General features: G+C 39.3%; 1 protein-coding gene across 1 annotated transcript; it reads right to left on the bottom strand.

The window, feature by feature from the left end:
* Positions 1 to 11,877: 11,877 nt before the first annotated feature.
* LOC100935017 (zona pellucida sperm-binding protein 3-like) lies at positions 11,878 to 16,206 on the bottom strand. Its single transcript, XM_003759001.2, has 9 exons — positions 15,869 to 16,206; positions 14,828 to 14,946; positions 14,621 to 14,724; positions 13,969 to 14,146; positions 13,768 to 13,888; positions 13,601 to 13,692; positions 13,317 to 13,420; positions 12,129 to 12,227; positions 11,878 to 12,040 (listed from the first exon to the last, which is right to left on the bottom strand). The coding sequence occupies exons 1-9, from the start codon at positions 16,184 to 16,186 to the stop codon at positions 11,889 to 11,891; spliced, it is 1,287 nt and encodes a 428-aa protein (XP_003759049.1). The 5' UTR covers positions 16,187 to 16,206; the 3' UTR covers positions 11,878 to 11,888.
* Positions 16,207 to 17,273: the final 1,067 nt, after the last annotated feature.

The raw sequence follows: 17,273 nt of genomic DNA on the forward strand, positions 1-17,273 counted from the left end.
TGCAGCAATTTAAGACCCTCACCTCTCCAAATGGAGGTCGGGTGAACACTTCAAATTTTGCCTCTGACCCACTCGTGCCAAGCTCACATAAAAACAATGCCAGGAATGCCCATCAATTGGAGAATGGTTGAGTAAATTGTGTTATATGAATGTTATGGAATATTATTGTTCTGTAAGAAATGACCAGCAGGACAAATACAGAGAGGATTGGCGAGACTTACATGAACTGATGCTGAGTGAAATGAGCAGAACCAGGAGATCATTATATACCTCAACAACGATACTGTATGAGAATGTATTCTGATGGAAATGGATTTCTTCAACAAAGAGAAGATCTAACTTTGTTTCAAGGATGGACAGAAGCAGCTACACCCAAAGAAAGAACACTGGGAAATGAATGTAAACTGCTTTGCATTTTTGTTCTTCTTCCCAGGTTATTTATACCTTCTAAATCCAATTCTCCCTGAGCAACAAGAAAACTGTTCGGTTCTGCACACATATATTGTATCCAAGATCTACTGTAACCTATTTAACATGTATAGGACTGCTTGCCATCTGGGGGAGAGGGTAGAGGGAGGGAGGGGAAAAATCGGAACAGAAGTGAGTGCAAGGGATAATGTAAAAAATTACCCTGGCATGGGTTCTGTCAATAAAAAGTTATTAAAAAAATGCCAGGAGCTACATATTGACTTAGAAAACTACAAATTAATGTTTCCGTGCAACTGAATTTTTATTTATTTTATCAAACATTTCCCAATTACCTTTTAATCTGGTTCGGGGCCACTGACTGGGAGTTTGACACCTTTGCTTTGGACCACTCCCAGCATTTTACAGAAGAGGAAACTGATGGCCCAGAGTGGGAAAGGTGACTTGGCAAAAAGGAATTTAGCTAAGATGGAACCTAAGAAACTCTATCTTGGTTTGAAATAATTATAATATAGCTATAGTTTGGTGAATAAGGGCCATGTATGTCAATGCTTATTTTTTTACCTTTACCCTCATCGAACTCATCTCTTTGAGGCAGTTAATTGTCCATAATATATATCATCCCCTCTATCCTGTTTGTACAAAAGGCAGATTAGCTGTACTTAATTACAGATAAATCTTTTTTTTTTTTTAAATAATAGCTTTTTATTTTCAAGATATATGCCAAGATAGTTTTCAACATTCATCCTTGCAAAACCTTGTGGTCCAAAGTCTTTTCTTCCCTTCCTTTCATCCCTTTCTCTTATATTGGCAAGTAATCCAATATATGTCAAACATATGCAATTCTTCTACATATATTTCCACATTTATCATGCTGCACAAGAAAAATCAGATCAAAAGTGGGAAAAAAAACGAGAAAGAAAACAAAAAAGCAAGCAAACAACAACAAAAATGGTGAAAATACTATGTCATGATCCACATTCATAGTCCCCATGATCCTTTTTGTGGATGCAGATGGTTCTCTCCATCACAAGTCTGTTGGAACTGGCCTGAATCACCTCATTGTGGAAAAGAGCCACGTCCGTCAAAGTTGATCATCACATAACCTTGTTTTGCTGTGCACAATGTTCTCTTGGTTCTACTCACTTCACTTAGTGTCAGTTCATTTAAGTCTCTTCAAGTCGTTCTGAAATCATCCTGCTGATCGATTCTTATTGAATAATAATATTCCATAAAATTCAACATATATCTTTTTAAAGCAGGTGTTTCTTAAGTATAAGTTTGTTTTCTATATTTCCATGTTTTCTTTTATCTTGTTGGTATATTCGATCCGAATAAAGAAATAATTTCCTTTGATTTTTGTTATTTTTCTGTCTATATCTATCTATCTATCTATCTATCTATTTATATCAAAGTAAAATCCAACTTGGGTTCTATATAGGCACTCTCTATGTGGATCATCACTTTTGCTGACAAATTGAAAATCTTTTGATTTAGCTGACTGCTTGTTGGAATTTTTTTTTTTTTTTTTTTTTGATTTCTGTGACATGTCCAAAATCCCATCAGGAAGTGAAACCTGAGTAAGCATAAGTCCTCTGATTCCACACACAATCCTCTTCTCACTACAAGAGGCTTTAGACCAGGTTTCTATTCCTGTAGATTGCTCACACCTGCATGCACATAGAATCTGCTTGTGTAAATCCTGTTCAAGTCTGTTACCTGGACACTTCCCCAAAATGGAAAGAAGAGAGAGCAGGAAATATAACACCACCGTTTTGTAGTACATAAAAGGGTAGTTTTGAGGACTTTTATAAAATGATGAAGAACAAAATGAACAGAACCAAAAGAACAATCCATACAAAACTGTGAAAATAAACAACTTGGAAAGCTGTAAGAATTATGATTGATAAGACTGTTTCATTTCAAAGAAGTGATATAATTCATTCATTTGAAAGAAGTAATGGATTTAAGGGTACAGAATGAGATAACTATATTTTTATATAAAGTCATTCAAGGAATTTATATTATTTAATTATCATATTTATTTCACAAAATGTATTTTCTTTTTAATCAGATGAAGGAAGAAAGAAAATAGATTTATTTTTTCTTATTTTTTTAACATAAGTTTTATTGAAGTTTTGTTTTCATGTTACATTTTACAGATTACTTCCATTTCCTGAGAGATTGTTTCTCCAGAGCAGGGACTTTTTTTTTTAACCTTTCTTTATATCCATAGTGCTTAGCACAGTGCCTGATGTATAGTAGGGTCTTAATGAATAGTCACTGATTTGGAGGATGAACTGGCATGGAGACATTTAAGGAAGGGAGACCAATTAGGAAACCATTGTCATAATCTAAGCAATAGTCTCCTTTAAGGCTGCTGTGATGGGGATTTCTCTAGAGAGAGATTGCCCAGTTTCACAGGCAATTTGTTTTGTGGTAGAAGCTCTGTATTACCAATATGATAACTTGTACATTTGAGAAGTCATGTAAAAGATATCAACCATGAAATATATGCTCGGAAGAGCTGGCAGCCAGCCAGATTGCAAAACAAGGGATAAAATGCCTGTGGATAGCACTGATACTTGGGGAATGTTAAAAGATGAAGGAGGTCTCTTGCACAATGGATGTCTCTCTGTTCCCACTCCTTATCCCTCACCTCCTCTTAATTTTTTATCTTATTTTAATTTTTCATTTATTCCCTATTACCTTTTAAAAATGTTTTTATTTAATATTTTGTTTTTACCCAATTACCTGTAAAAACAGTTTTTAACATTCATTTAAAAATTTTTGAGTTCCAAATTTTCTCTCTCCATCCCTAGCTTCCTTTTGAAAAGGCAAGCAAATTGATACAGATTATATACATGCAGTCCTGCAAAACATATTTTCACGTTAGCCATGTTGTAAAGAGAAACCCAGACAAAAGAACAAGAAAAACAAAGTTTAAAAAGTATACTTTGATAGGCATTCAAACTCCATCAATTCTTTCTTTAGAGGAGGACAGCATTTTTCATCATACATTTTAGGAATTATCTTGGATCACTGAATTGAGAATAGCCAAGTCATTCACAATTGATCATCTTTATAATTTTGCTGTTATAATGTACAATGTTCACCTGGTTCTGCTCATTTCATCTTGCATCATCAGTTCATATAATTCTTTCCAACTTTTTCCCAGAGCACCCTGTCTTTTTTTAATACAACAACAATAATCCATCCTAATCATAGGCAACTTATTCAGCCACAGTGGATAATTCTTGATGGAAGGATATGGACCATGAGAGAAATGTGACTAAGGGGGCTAAAGACTGGCCTGAGAATCAGGCTTCAATTGAAGCCTCTGATACAGAAAGCTGAGTAACAATTTATCCAATTTTTCAACTCTCTCTGATTATAAATTATTCAGGAAAATGCAGGTAGGTGATATGCTGGATAGAGTGCTGGACATGAAGTCAGGAAACCCTGAGATCAAATCAAAACTAAGGCACTTACCAGCTGTATCACCTAATTTCTGTCTGTCTCATCTGTAAATCAGAGATAACACCTCCTTCATAGTGTTGTTGTGAGGATAAAATGAAACAATATTTAGAAAGTAGCATAAAAAAGCTAATTATAATTATTATAATATCCACACTGATAAATCCACCACCCTGACCCAAAATACAAAACAAAACAAAACAAAAAAAAGTGGATGGCTTTCAGTCTTTGCTGTTGAATATTTTTGAGGAGTTCACAGACTCATGAAATATTTGAATATGTAGGTTAAGTAAAAATTTGTATTCTTTCAAGAATCATTCAAAGAGGATTTGGGGGAAATGGTGGACTAGGTAGTAAATTTCAAGCTCTCCAGATTTTCCCACAAACAAAACATAAAGAATGGAAAAAATAGAACAGAATGTGAAATATTTTATAAGAAAAACAGATCTGGAGAACAGGTCAGGAAGAGAAAGTATAAGAATTGGACTATTTGAAAGCTGTGACAAAAAAGAACCTTGACATAATAATAATCCAAGAAAATTGTCCTGGAATGATAGAATATAAAGGGAAAGTAGAAATAGAAAAAAAAAATGGAATGATAGAATATAAAGGGAAAGTAGAAATAGAAAAAAAAAAAAAAAAAAAAAAAAAAAAAAAAAAAAAAAAAAAACCACTAATCATTATCTCAAAGAGAGCCTACAAAAAAAAAAAATACATAGGAATATTATTGCCCAACTTTGAAATCCCCAGATCAAAGAGAAAACTGCAAAAAATAAGAAAAAAACAATTCAAATATGCTGGAGCTACAGTTAGAATTATACCGGATTTAGCAGCAGCCGCAATAAAAAACTGCAGGTCTTAGAATCGTATATACTGGCCATCAAAGGAACTAGGCCTGTGGTCAAAAATGTCATATCCAGCAAAATTATTTTTAAAAAAATGAACATGCAAAGAACTTGCACTTTTTCAGGACTTTCAACCAAACCTGAATTTTAATGGAAAAGTTAAATACAAGAGCCAGAATCCAAAATTGATTTCAAGGAAATTAACATGGACAAATTATTTATTTACTTTTACCTGGAAATGTATAATATTGTAATACCTCAGTTTCCCTGAATTATAATACCTCAGTTTTTCTGTATCAATTTCCCTGAATTAGTATGCTATGGTCACCCCTTCTTCCTGGTCATTAGGACTGAGAATTGGGTCACTCTTATAAAACTCCATATGGCTTATCTCAACTGCCTGGATGGTATTTACTATCTTTTTAGCCCAGACTTCCTGTCTCCTGCTCGACCACCTTCTTGACTCCCAACCTGTCAGAATTAAAAAAGTTATGGTCCTTCCTGGAATTTCCACTCACCCAATGCTCTGCCCCACCTTGCTTTTGTTTCCCTCATAGCTGGAGCCCTATAAAAGTCTCTGGAATTACTTGCTCGTTGCTGGGTGCTTTGAGACAAGAGTCCTACTCAGCCAGCTGGAAGGTTGGCTATGGGTCCTGCCATTAGTCCAAATTTTCTACTATTAAAATATTAAAAACCTAATCTCTGTCTTGCCTCAATTTCTCCAGCATTACACTATATGTTTAAAATTGACATCAGTTGTTGTGTAGCTAAAAAGAAAGATTGGAGCAGCATTGAGTATGATCTGATTTTGGATGTAATAGGACTCTGTGGTCCCTTGATCTTTGTGGTGGGGGGAATAGGGTCAGAAAACCCTGAATCTCCTGACAACCCCTCCCCACTTTTTACTTGACCTCAGGGAAACTCCTAAAATAATCTCCACCTTAAATTCACTTGGAGATCCTGGCCTTGGGAATAATCCCCATCCATTATTGACCTAGAAAGTATTCCCTCAATTCATCTGGAGATCGCTCTAGAACATAGAAAGCTAAATAAAATTGAACTCTGTACACCACATCACTGCTACCTTCTGATCAGAAGCTCACTGGGAACTGCTCAGGGAAAATAAACCCTTTTTGCCAAAACCTCACTTGGAGACTGAGACTGCAAATTCTTTCCTAAAACCTATGACACTGACCTAGGGACCCCCAAATGCTGGTGGGGTGTCTCACTCCTCAATAACTTTAAAAAGCAAAACTGTCTAGAAAAAAGTAAAAATACTAATTATGTTATACCTCTGTTCTCCTGGTTCTGCTCATTTCACTTAGCATCAATTCATATGTCTCTCCAGGTTTCCAGGAGGTTCAGAGGAAGAATAGACACAGAAGCATTAGAGGAGGGAGGAAAGCCTACTCACGTAGGGAATGAGTGAAATAAGCATATATATACACACACATATTCTATCTATCTATCTATCTATCTATCTAAAATGAAGGCTATATATAAAGTGAAGGTTATAGCACCTTCCAAAATCTATAAATAAGGAGGGATAGAGGAAGGGAATAGGATAAGGTAAAGTACAGAATGTAGATTTATGGCAGTGGAACAAGCTGTGTACATTAATGGGCAACAGATAAAGGTTAAGGGTGGAGGTACAGAAGAGTGTTTAGATTAATTGGAATTCATCGTATTTGTAGATGAATGGGAACAGGTTAAAAAGGAAAGGAAAGGGTGTGGGGACCATGAGTGAGGGGAGATTAAGTAAGGCAAATTAAGGAGCAGAATTAAAATACAAGAGTTATCAGGGATAGGAAATAAGAGATATACAGAAATACTACAATAAGGATCAGGAGTAGAATTTACCAGAAAAAAAAAAAAAGTAAGGTTTGTAATTATTGATTTTAGACAAAATCAAACTTAAAGATTTGATCAAGAGAAATCTACATTATGTCATCCATATTATTGTTTTAAATGCATATTTACATAGAGTAAATGCATATTACATATATGTGTGTGTGAGAATATGGGGTCTTTATGCATGTAGGTCTATGTATGTTTTTATACAGATATATGTATGTGTGTGTGAGTCTGTGGGTGGGTATGAATATGTGTGTATATATATGTATATATACACACACACATACACATATATGTGTGTGTGTGAATATATGCATGTAAAAATATATCTGTGCTTAGCTATAGCCTGCTTAGGGGAAGTGGGAGCAGATGAAAGAGAAAAAAAGAAAAATGCTCAGTAGAGAACAAAAGAATAATCTACCAGGAAGAAAAGATGGATAATCATGAATATAATTTCTTCTACTATTGTGTATGCTTTATTGAAATGGAAATTTATTGTTACATATTTTGTTACATATTTTGAATCCTTTCTGATCTTCTGCTGGGTATATGACAATGTTTTGTTTTGTTTTTCTAATTTTCCTTTTCTGTCTTTTTTCCATTCTGTTTTTAATTATTTTGTATTTAGTTCAATACATTTTTTTTTTAAAAAAGAATCATTTAAATACTTTGATGATTTCTTCTATGAGGAACACTGTTCTTTTAGGGATGTAAAAAATCCTTGACCTTTATAAGATATGTTTATAGGATCCAGAACTGGAAGGAAATTCACAGTTTTTACAGATGAGTAAATTGAGGCTTTTGGAGATTGTGACTTGCCTGAGGACATTCAAGTGGCAACTAGAGAAGATTTGAACTCTGCTTCTTCGACTCCAAAATCCATATTCCTTCTACTGCACCACACTGTACAATATTTACTTGAATAAATCTGTGATTTTATAATTCCATGGATGAGTCCAACCACATAAATTTATATTACTACTTTACCTAAGCTGGCTGGTTTTTTTTCTTTCCATTTTTGAGATGTAACTCAGAGGTCAAACTTTTTGCACAGGCTCTGTCTCTGGTTTACAGAGATACTGCTTTTTGTTGTAAAAATAAACCCTTGTTGTTAAAATAACCCTTTTCTTCATTTAGTGGAGATAAATTAGTTTATGTTAGCTAATCATTGAAGCATGCACAGAGATTTTCTGCTTCTAATCCAAACCCATGGAAACTTTGGCGAGCGTACTTCTGCCCGTTAATGCCCAGGGGGTTGATACTGGGTAATGATGGAAATTCTAATTGATGGAAAGACATCATCACTCAGGAGGTGTTGAGCTGGTATTGAAATGTATACAAAGAGTTGACATCATTTCTCTTATTCTTTCCTTTGCAGCTTTGAAGAGGCAACATGACCTTGAGCTGCTAGGTGAAGGACAGGGCACTGGGCTGCATCATTTTCCTACCTCGCTTCCATTTGTCAATGAACACATGGTGCCCGTTTACTTTGTTCTCCATCTTGGGCAAATGAATATTCTGAGAAGGGAATACGCAGCTGAGCTGGGGAATTAAGGAAGTTTCAGTAGAGGTGTGGCCAGCCACTGGAAGGGGTAGCAATGCCCACCAGAATGGTAATGGCTAACAGTGGGCAACCCCTGCAAGTGAATGTGGAATCATGCACTTGTAACTGCTTTGGAAAGTGAGACTCCTAGTGGCAGAGAAAAGTGCCAGCTGCTGACCAAACACAGGCACTGACCCACGGTGGTCCCCGCTGCTGCTGGACTTCCTTTCCAGCAGGTAAGCGGATTCTTTCCCCTGTAGAGTCTCAGAGTTTCTCTGCTTCAACTTTCATCTTGTTTGCTAAGTGGTCACTCAAGCTTTATTCAATCTATCATCATATTGATTTATTAAGTACCTACTATATGCCAGTGTTTAGTGTGAAGAACTGGATAGAGAACCATATTAATAAGAGTGTAAAACAGATTTAACATTGGGGATCAATGCAGTGGCGCAACTTTATCCCTTGGCAGAAATAGTGGATGAGAAGCACAGAAAGCATGGAACTCAGTTCACTTATTGATTTAAGTATTGATTTAATCAGACCGGTGCCTCAAGCCTGTAATTCCATCAATCAAAGAGGCTGAGACTGATGGAACTCGAACTCAGAGCTTCTGAGCTGCAGCTGGCTAAAGTTGATGGAATGTTTGTGCTAAATTCAGTGTGAAAGTAGTGAGCCCTTGGCCCCAGAGCGCTAAAGGAAAACCAGCTCAGGTCAGAAGCAAATCAGGTCAAAGCTATCCCAGCATGAGTGGCCCCCTCTATTTCCAGCCTTGCCAGATAGGGAGACCTAGGATTTTTAAAAAGAAGAAGAAAAAAAAAAAAAAAAACAGGAAGGAGAGGAAGAGGGGTGACAAAAAGAAACATATATTGATATTTTTGTTGCCATCCATCTATTCCGGGGGAGGGTGGGGGTGGGAAATGTCAGGAAATCTAGTATAGCATTCTCCTTGCCTTAACAACTAGAATTTTAGTTACCCTAGATAGAGGGTTCTTAACTCTTTCCATCTGGTGAAACCTATGATCTCCTTAGAATCATGTTTTGAAATATTTGAAAGAAATGTTAAAGATATTTTTTCCTACCCAAACAGATGAACCCTTCAAAATCTGAAACAAATCCCAGTTTAACAACATCCATCCTCCATTACAAGAATCTTTTCTTTGGTTCCCACAGCTGCTACAAGACTCATCTCCTTTAAGCCCCCAGTGTCTAACTCGGATCCAGCTAATATTATCAACAGTTCTGATGCCCTTTGTCCCGCAACTGGGAATCCTGGCTTCTGAACGTCACCAAGCTCGAATTGTCAGCTTCCTGGGGCTTAGAGATAAGAAAAAGGCTCTCGACCTCAGCTTGGGCTATAGGGACCCCAAGGATCTTTCTTCCCCAGTTCAGGGTCTCGGTGTGATTTTGACTGAGGTCATAGGCTCACATGATCTAAAACTGAACATAATTCCTTAGCCCAAGTGAATCCCTCCTAATCTTTGTCTCACACCTATACTACTAGAACAAATAAAAGGGGGTGATGGTGAGGTGGGAAGAAAAGGTGGAAAGAAGGGGAAGGCAAATTAGTAAAGAATATAGTGCAGTTCATTAAGGAGATAGCTCACGAGACCCACATGGGGACTTTTCCTAATGAAGATCCTTAAGATTCTCTAGTCCCAGATTCTTTTGCTCTTGTCTTAACCTGTTTTTTTTTTTTTGTTTTGTTTTTTTTTAAATCCTGTCACTATGGGGTGGCCAGCCTGCATCTTTAAAGAGCTGACAGATTTCTAGCTGGCTTAGCCTGGAAGAGACAAAAGATAAAACAAAAATTAGTTGGGAGAAGTCCAAGCATTTCTGAGAAATGCTTCCCTCAGCTGGGTATATTGGGAAAGAGTAACAGGTTTTTTTTTTGTTTTTTCCAAAACATTGTTTAAAACTGTTACTATATAGTTAGCTAATTGTAGTCAGTATCTTCAGAAAAAGAAACTAATGGGAATTGGAGAGAAAAAAGGAGGATAATTTTGGTACATTTCTGCTATAGAAAAGTAGAGCAGCTAGGCTTTGAAGAGTGCTTGTGTCCCTTACTACATATACACTTTGAACTGATGAGGATAGAGGTACTGTGGTTCTTAACACTCCTTGCCACTCCACATTGTATTTTGATAACTCTCTAGTCTAAATCCTATGTATTTTGTATATTTAAAAACCATTTCAGAGTTTCCATATCAGAAAAAAAAAAGCAAACTCCTGTTCTAGAACTAGTTTTAAATCCAGACTGCAGATTTTATATTAATCTTTGTATTAAGGCTTTATGAAAACTGACCTTTTATAAGCAGAACTTTGGAAAGACACTCAAATCTGATTTTTTTTCCCAGAAGCTTTTGTTAATTTGAAGTTCACAATGCGGGGAGAGAAGTCCTCAGCTCCACCATTTAGCGGCCAAATGCTTTTTAAATGAGCGATTATACCAAGTCACCAGTCAATTTACACAGCTGCAGTTGAGCTTAGTGATGGATATTTACCCTACACCAAGTAGCCCAATTGTAAGATTAGTGCTTAGATCTCTGCTTTCTTGGGGAGCAAGTCTCCATTTTTATCTTATGGGGTTCCATTTAAGTCATACCAAACAAGGACTAAGTTTCCATGAATCCCTAAACACATCCATGTTCACATTTGTGGTCCTGGTTCTAAAGCAAAGAACATGCAGGTAGACCCCTTCCTTTTCCCTGCCATGTTTTAAAGCACTTGTTCTGGAGCAGCTTGATGGGATAGTGGATAGAGCACCAGATTTGGAGTTGGGAGGATCAAAGCAGAAATCTAGCCTCAGATACTTCACCCTTACTAGTTATGACCCCAGGTAAGTCACCTGACACCCAACTGCCCCATAAAAATAGAAATAAAAATAAATCAAAGTGCTTGTTTTGACTCCAAGATGCCATCTCACACCTATCAGTTTGGCTAACACGAGAAAAACTGCAAATCCTGGAAAGGAGCTGGAAAAATTGGGACACTAAATTTGATGTGATTGAACTAGTTTAAAGCATTCTGGGGAACAATTTAAAACTATGCCTGAAGAACGATGAAACTGTACATTCTTGTACCCAGAAATATCAAGTCTCTCAGAGAGAAGATAAAAGGACCCGTTTGTATAAAAATCTTTCTATGGTGGCAAAAAACTGGAAGTCGAGAGGGATGCCCATCAATGGGTAAATGGCTGAACAAATTTTACTATGTGTCTAATGGAACACCATTGTACGATAACAATGAGCAGGATGTACTCAAACCTGGGAAGACTTAATGAACTGATGTAAAATAAAGTGAGCAGAACCAGAATGTATACACTAGCAGAAATATCGTAAAAATAATCAACTGTAAGAGGTTTGGCTACTCTGAGCAATACAATTCCTAAGGACTCTTGATGAAAGTTACATTCTACCTCCAGAGAGAAAGAGCTGATGAATTTGAGCACAGATTGAAGCATTTTTTAAAAAATTCTATTTTGTTTGTGTTCTTATGCAACAGCTTACATGGAAATATATTTTACATGATTTCATATGTATATGAAATTACTTGCCTTTTCAAGGCGAGAGAAAGAATTCCCAACTCAATTTTAAAATGTTATCAAAACCCTTTTTACATGTAATTGGGGAATATTTAATGAAATAAAAATTAAATGCTCTTGTTTTCTAGCTTCACATTTATGAAGCTACTATTTAATATCTTGCCTCTGCCCTTAAATTAATCCCAGACAGATGTGTTTTCCTTCACTTTATTTCAGAATGAGAGAAGCCCTTGTCATTTCTGGAACAAGGATACTTATATCTGCGGCTGCCTAAGATGAGGCATATCGTTAGGCAGACCGTGGCAGCCATCCCAATACTCAACCCCAGCAGCAGCTCTGGCCATTCCGGGATGCCTGAGAGAAAGTACAAGAGAGCCAGTGGTTAAAGATGGAATGAAGCCAAGCCAGATACTTCCTATGTTGAGCCAGACCCTTGATTTACCTCCAATATTGTTCTCATGCCCTGGTGTTGGTCCATTTTCAGTCTCATAGAAGAGCAGAGGTCCCAGCATCAGGTCAGCCTCTAATTCTGAATGGTTACCTAGGAGACCAGACAGGAAATGGCTTATTGTCAACTCTGGTTCCAGGTTCTATGGTAAGTCTTCTAGAGCCTCAGTCCTATCTAATTTATGACCTTCTGTTCTAATATCTTGAGTCCTGATTAAGCGAATCTCTATTCTGTCCATTAATACCCCTAAATTAGCAGCCTCTGAAGTTATTTAAACAAATGTTATTAAATTATTATGATATATTATTTTTAAAAATTTAAAAATTTAATATATGATAAATTCCTCTAAGGCCTCCAGTGATACCTCCCCTTAGATACTCTGTTCTTTTTGGGGGAAGACCATTTTATATTGTCTCCAGCCCTGTTCTTTCCTTCCTCAATCCAATTATGAATCACAATGTTAGCATTTCTTATTGTCAAGAAGTTAGTATTTATATAGCACCTACTATGTGCTAGATCTTGTTCTAAAAGCTTTAAATAAGTTTGCATTTGATCCTAAAATCGCAGTGGAAAACTGAGGGCAGAGAATATTGTCCGTTAAGGGCATCTATTCGGAGTTTCTCCCCCAAGTTGTTTTGATGAGAGGCTGTTGTATCCTAAAATTTGATATCGACAAAGGCCATCAATGAAATGATTAGAAAAATCAAATGGATGTAGACCCCTGGCATTCTAGCCTCTATCCTCCCTACCCCCAGTCAATGCTTTTGCAATTACACAATTACATCTGTATCAGTTCTCGAGGAGGACCATGGCTTCAGGGAGGTGAAGTCATGACCTGCAAATAAATTAGACTGAAGTGAGGGAGGCTGGGCAAGATCACCTGCTTCACTTTCCCCTCCAGAGCCATCTGGGGCCAGTGACCAGATATATAGGATGACTGGAGATGGCTCTGGATTCAATGGGAGACCTTACCCTTTTTAACAGGTCTCAATTTGACTGACAATGTAGCCACAAGACTACTGACCACCCAGGTTTTTGAAGCAGTCATTTCTTTTCTTCATTTCTCACAGAGCTGGTAAATAGCTCTTCACCATCTTTATGTTTCAAGAAAGCTGGGATCGATTCTACTCTCCCATCTCTAGAATCCTGCCAGACTAGGGTAGACAAGTCTACTCAATTTACCTTGTTCTTCTGATAGGCTCCGCTTCCTGGAAGAAGAGAAAGATGTACAAGTCCCCATTTTGCAGCAGCTGCAGATGTCTCTAGGACCTTCCACAGGGATCCACCTGAGATAGAAAAAGGGACAAGTCATTCTGGGAACAACCCATTTTGCTCATTAACCTCAGCTCTGCTTTCCATAAGATGGGGGTAGCACATCTTTTAAGTTGTGGGGTATTCCATAAAATAAGAAACTATTTGCCCTTGTCCCTTCTATTCCCATTACCTCGAGTTCTCAAGACACTTACTCATCAGCTGTTAAATTATAGGAACAGGCTTTGTTCAAGGGACTGGGAGCCTGGTCAATAGCTGTGACTTTTAGGTGGCAGGCAATATAGATCTAAGAAAAAGAAGGGAGGAGGTTAGAAAGACCCAGGGAATTCAGAATCTGTAGCTTCCAAGGGAGGGGATTTACCTCATTCCTGGCATCTTGAGCAAACATGAAGGAGTCTATCATAAAATGTAGCACATTCTGTCCAGGCCGAGGAGAAACGAAGCTTGAGGACGAATCATGGGATTGTCCATCTACCAGGCACCTGGGTATAATAGGCCTGCATCAGCTGTAGCTGAGGACTATGCCCTCCTCCCCCAGTTTCTGTCTTCTCTGCCCTCTTACCCATTGAAGTCAATGACAACATAGTGGGGGACAGAGGCTGGGTCTGGGGTCAGCGTGGCTTTGCAGCTGTCTACAAAGAGCCTCAGGGGCACATGGTAGCCAGTGTAAACATCGGCCTGGATGTGGATCAAGTCACCCAGCTGAAAAGCTGAAGAGGTCCTCCCCGTACTCCAGTCATCTAGAAGTTAAAGATCAGGAGAACATTCATCTTCTCACTTTCATCCCAACATCTTCCCCCAAACCACTGTCTCCTTATCTGCTCCCCCTGTTCATAGCTTTGGGATTTCAAGTCATGCTTGTGGTGCCGTTTCATCTTGAAACTTCCTTGAGAACTGGAGCGGGGGAGGACTTCTTACTGAAACTTTCACATCCTCGTTGCCTTCTCAAACTAAAATATCCCTCTGTAATGCTTGTTCCCCCCTGCCCTCCCATAGGGGGCCTTCTAGGGCTGCCATTTTGTAAAGTTTCCTAGGCTGGCCTTCATTCCCATCCCAACCTGGCTTCTGTTCTTCAATACCATGCTCCCATGTAGAGTACCTTTATCCCTTCCTCCCTCCATCAGAATATAAGTTCCTTGAAATTAGGGGCTCCATTTTGTATCCCCAGTTATTTATCCCTTCCTTCTATGAAGCAAAACCTTGACATCCCATACCTTCCATGAGGCGAAGAGAAAATCTGAGCCGCTGCTCCCTAGACAGGGTGGAACGGAAAGGGACCCAGGTAGGACGAATGGCTCTGCTGCTCACATTATCTCTCCTATAAGGGAGGGACAGAGGGCTGAGATACTAGGAGGCAGTAGAGAGGGACTCCCTGGTAGGGTAGCTGTAGACCCCTGAGCTTACCCTCCCCCATCCCTTACCTGGGGTATTCACACTGAATGGGGACTGAGACAGAACTGCTTCTCAGGACCATTGGGCTCCAGGAAAGGCTTGGTGCATAATGAAGCATTGTGCTGTAGATCAATGAGTCTGGGGTCATCTGAGGGAGAAGAAAGGTCCCAATAAGACCTTGTGTCTATAGGACCCTGCAGCTTGATGGTCAAGGGCTTCTCCCGTCTCCATACTCAAAGGGCAGGCTGGTCAGCCTAGCCGAGGCAGTAGGGCATCCCGGGGGAGAGGCAAGGGGTGGCTATGTGCCAGGCAATTCGGACCACAGTAGCAGACAGAGCCAGGCCATTATCATCCCTTCCAACTAATGGGATAGCCCAAGAGCTTCAGCCCATAAACCTTTGCAACAGCAATGCTTTCAGGATCATTCTGGGAAGTATTGTTTAGTCCCACAGCCATATTGAAGAGCCAGAAAAGAAAGCTCTCGCCCTTAATTCTTGGTACCATCATATCACATCAGAAATAGATAACATTTTATAAGAGCAAAATGACATTAAGAAAAAGGCATCTACTTTGTGGCTCTGCCTTAAGGACCTTCCCATCTGCCTTGTACTCACAGCCTTCCATATTCATTCTCTCCCCATTAGAACCTAAATTTCTTAGAGCAGGGAGCCTGACCATCCTATTTGTATCTCCAGCATTTAGCTTGGTGCTTTACAGATAGTAAGCATTTAATAAAACTTCATTCATTCATTCTTTCTTTCACACTAATGCTAGTATCCTTACTCAATAGATCAAATAATCTTTACTCAACAGATTGGGAATGAGGTAGGGCACCTTGATTAGGCAGGGTTAGGAGGTCTAATCCCAGTTCAGTAGGGTTAGGGTTCACCTGTTGTCAGGAGGAAACTGAGGCAGGATTACACCGCTAGAACGAGTCTGAGGCTGAATTTGAGTTTCCTGATTGTAGGACTGGAGTGCTATCCACTGTGCTACTTTGTTGCCCTTCTTGTAGCCTTAACGGTTACCAAATCCTTTGGGTCGTAGGAATACTCCCTAGGGTGGAATCTTACCTGGAGTTTACTTCCACACTCATGAAGAGCCACCTCAAAGATTATTCTCTTGCTCAGAGGGTCCGAGGACACTGGGGCACAGGCAGCAGGGCCCAGGGTCAGCTCAGAAGCCCGGACCAGCCGCCCGGTCCCAAAGAAGTCCCTGTTCACACTCACTACCAGTCGATCATTCTTACACAGCACTGCCACCACAGGGGGAGCTGAGAATCCCAGAGCAGCATCCTGGATAATCCAGGAGGGAGACTTAGTTTCAGCCCAGTCACCATTCTGGAAAGCCCAGAGTAAGAGAAGGGACGCTAGCACAGTTCTCAGCCCCATCTCACCCTCTTCAGGGGAGGGGAGCTACTGCCCAGGGCTTTTATACCTTCCCCACCCTCCACATTCACTCTTCGCCCCCATCCCATCCCCAGGCTCAAACCCGGTACACCTGACTCCATCCCAGCTGCCTCAATCTTCATCCTCAGTCAGGGATGAGCAAGAATAAGGAGGGGAATCTGCTTCCACCTGTTGGGGATTTGGAAGTGCTGAATTGGAGTCAGAAGAGCTGAGTTCAGATTTCTCTCTTCCCTGGACCTCAGTCTTCTCATCTGTAGAATGAAAAATTGGGCAAGAAAGCTCTAAGTTTCTTAGACATTATTCTTGGCCTTGAACTCTGCAGTCTAGCTACACTGATCTGTTTGCTGTTTATGGAACATAATTTATGTGTATATATAGCAAGAGAATTGGAAATGTGATGAAAAGGAAATCTCCCAGTGCCAGACTGAATGGTGCTTAATAGTTTAATATTATTCTATCAGGGTATTTTTCTCCAGGTTTATCTTGACTCCTAGTCCTCTCCCAGTCCTAGAAAGGACTGGAGCTCCTTTCATTCGCTCTCCCTAGCACCTATCCCTCCCATTCCACCTTCCTTCTCACACCCAAGGACTGCTCCAGAACAAGCATAGCCATTCTGGGATTTGTCCACCTGAGTGTGTTAATCCAATCCTCCAGTCTCAGGCTTATTCTCATCCAATCAGAAAGCTTCTTGGTTGCAGCAGGGATGTTTTGACTATTCTCACATTTTTGTCCGATATCCTGCTTGGACAAAAAGAGAATATTCTGGTGGCCACCAATGCTAATAGTCACCAAAGCCAAGGTCAAAGGTCCTGACTTTTCCTGGAAGCTCTGTTCTCCAGTAGTCTGGATGAAGGGTCACTTCTAGGGATGGAGGAAGGGAATTGAGTTTGTTTTAGGGGTAAGAAATAGAATGGCTAATGGTTACCCCATCACCCTCCTGATGATGGGAGAAATGCCAGCATGTATAACATGGGAGAGGGAGCATGGAAAGATCAGGGTTGAGTGTCAGGAAGCAGGGAAGGCAATACCTCTGGAGGCTCCCAATGCTTGCTGGGCTCAAGGCCAGGGT

Source organism: Sarcophilus harrisii, chromosome 2 (assembly GCF_902635505.1).
Source record: "Sarcophilus harrisii chromosome 2, mSarHar1.11, whole genome shotgun sequence".
NCBI classification, from domain to species: Eukaryota; Metazoa; Chordata; class Mammalia; order Dasyuromorphia; family Dasyuridae; genus Sarcophilus; species Sarcophilus harrisii.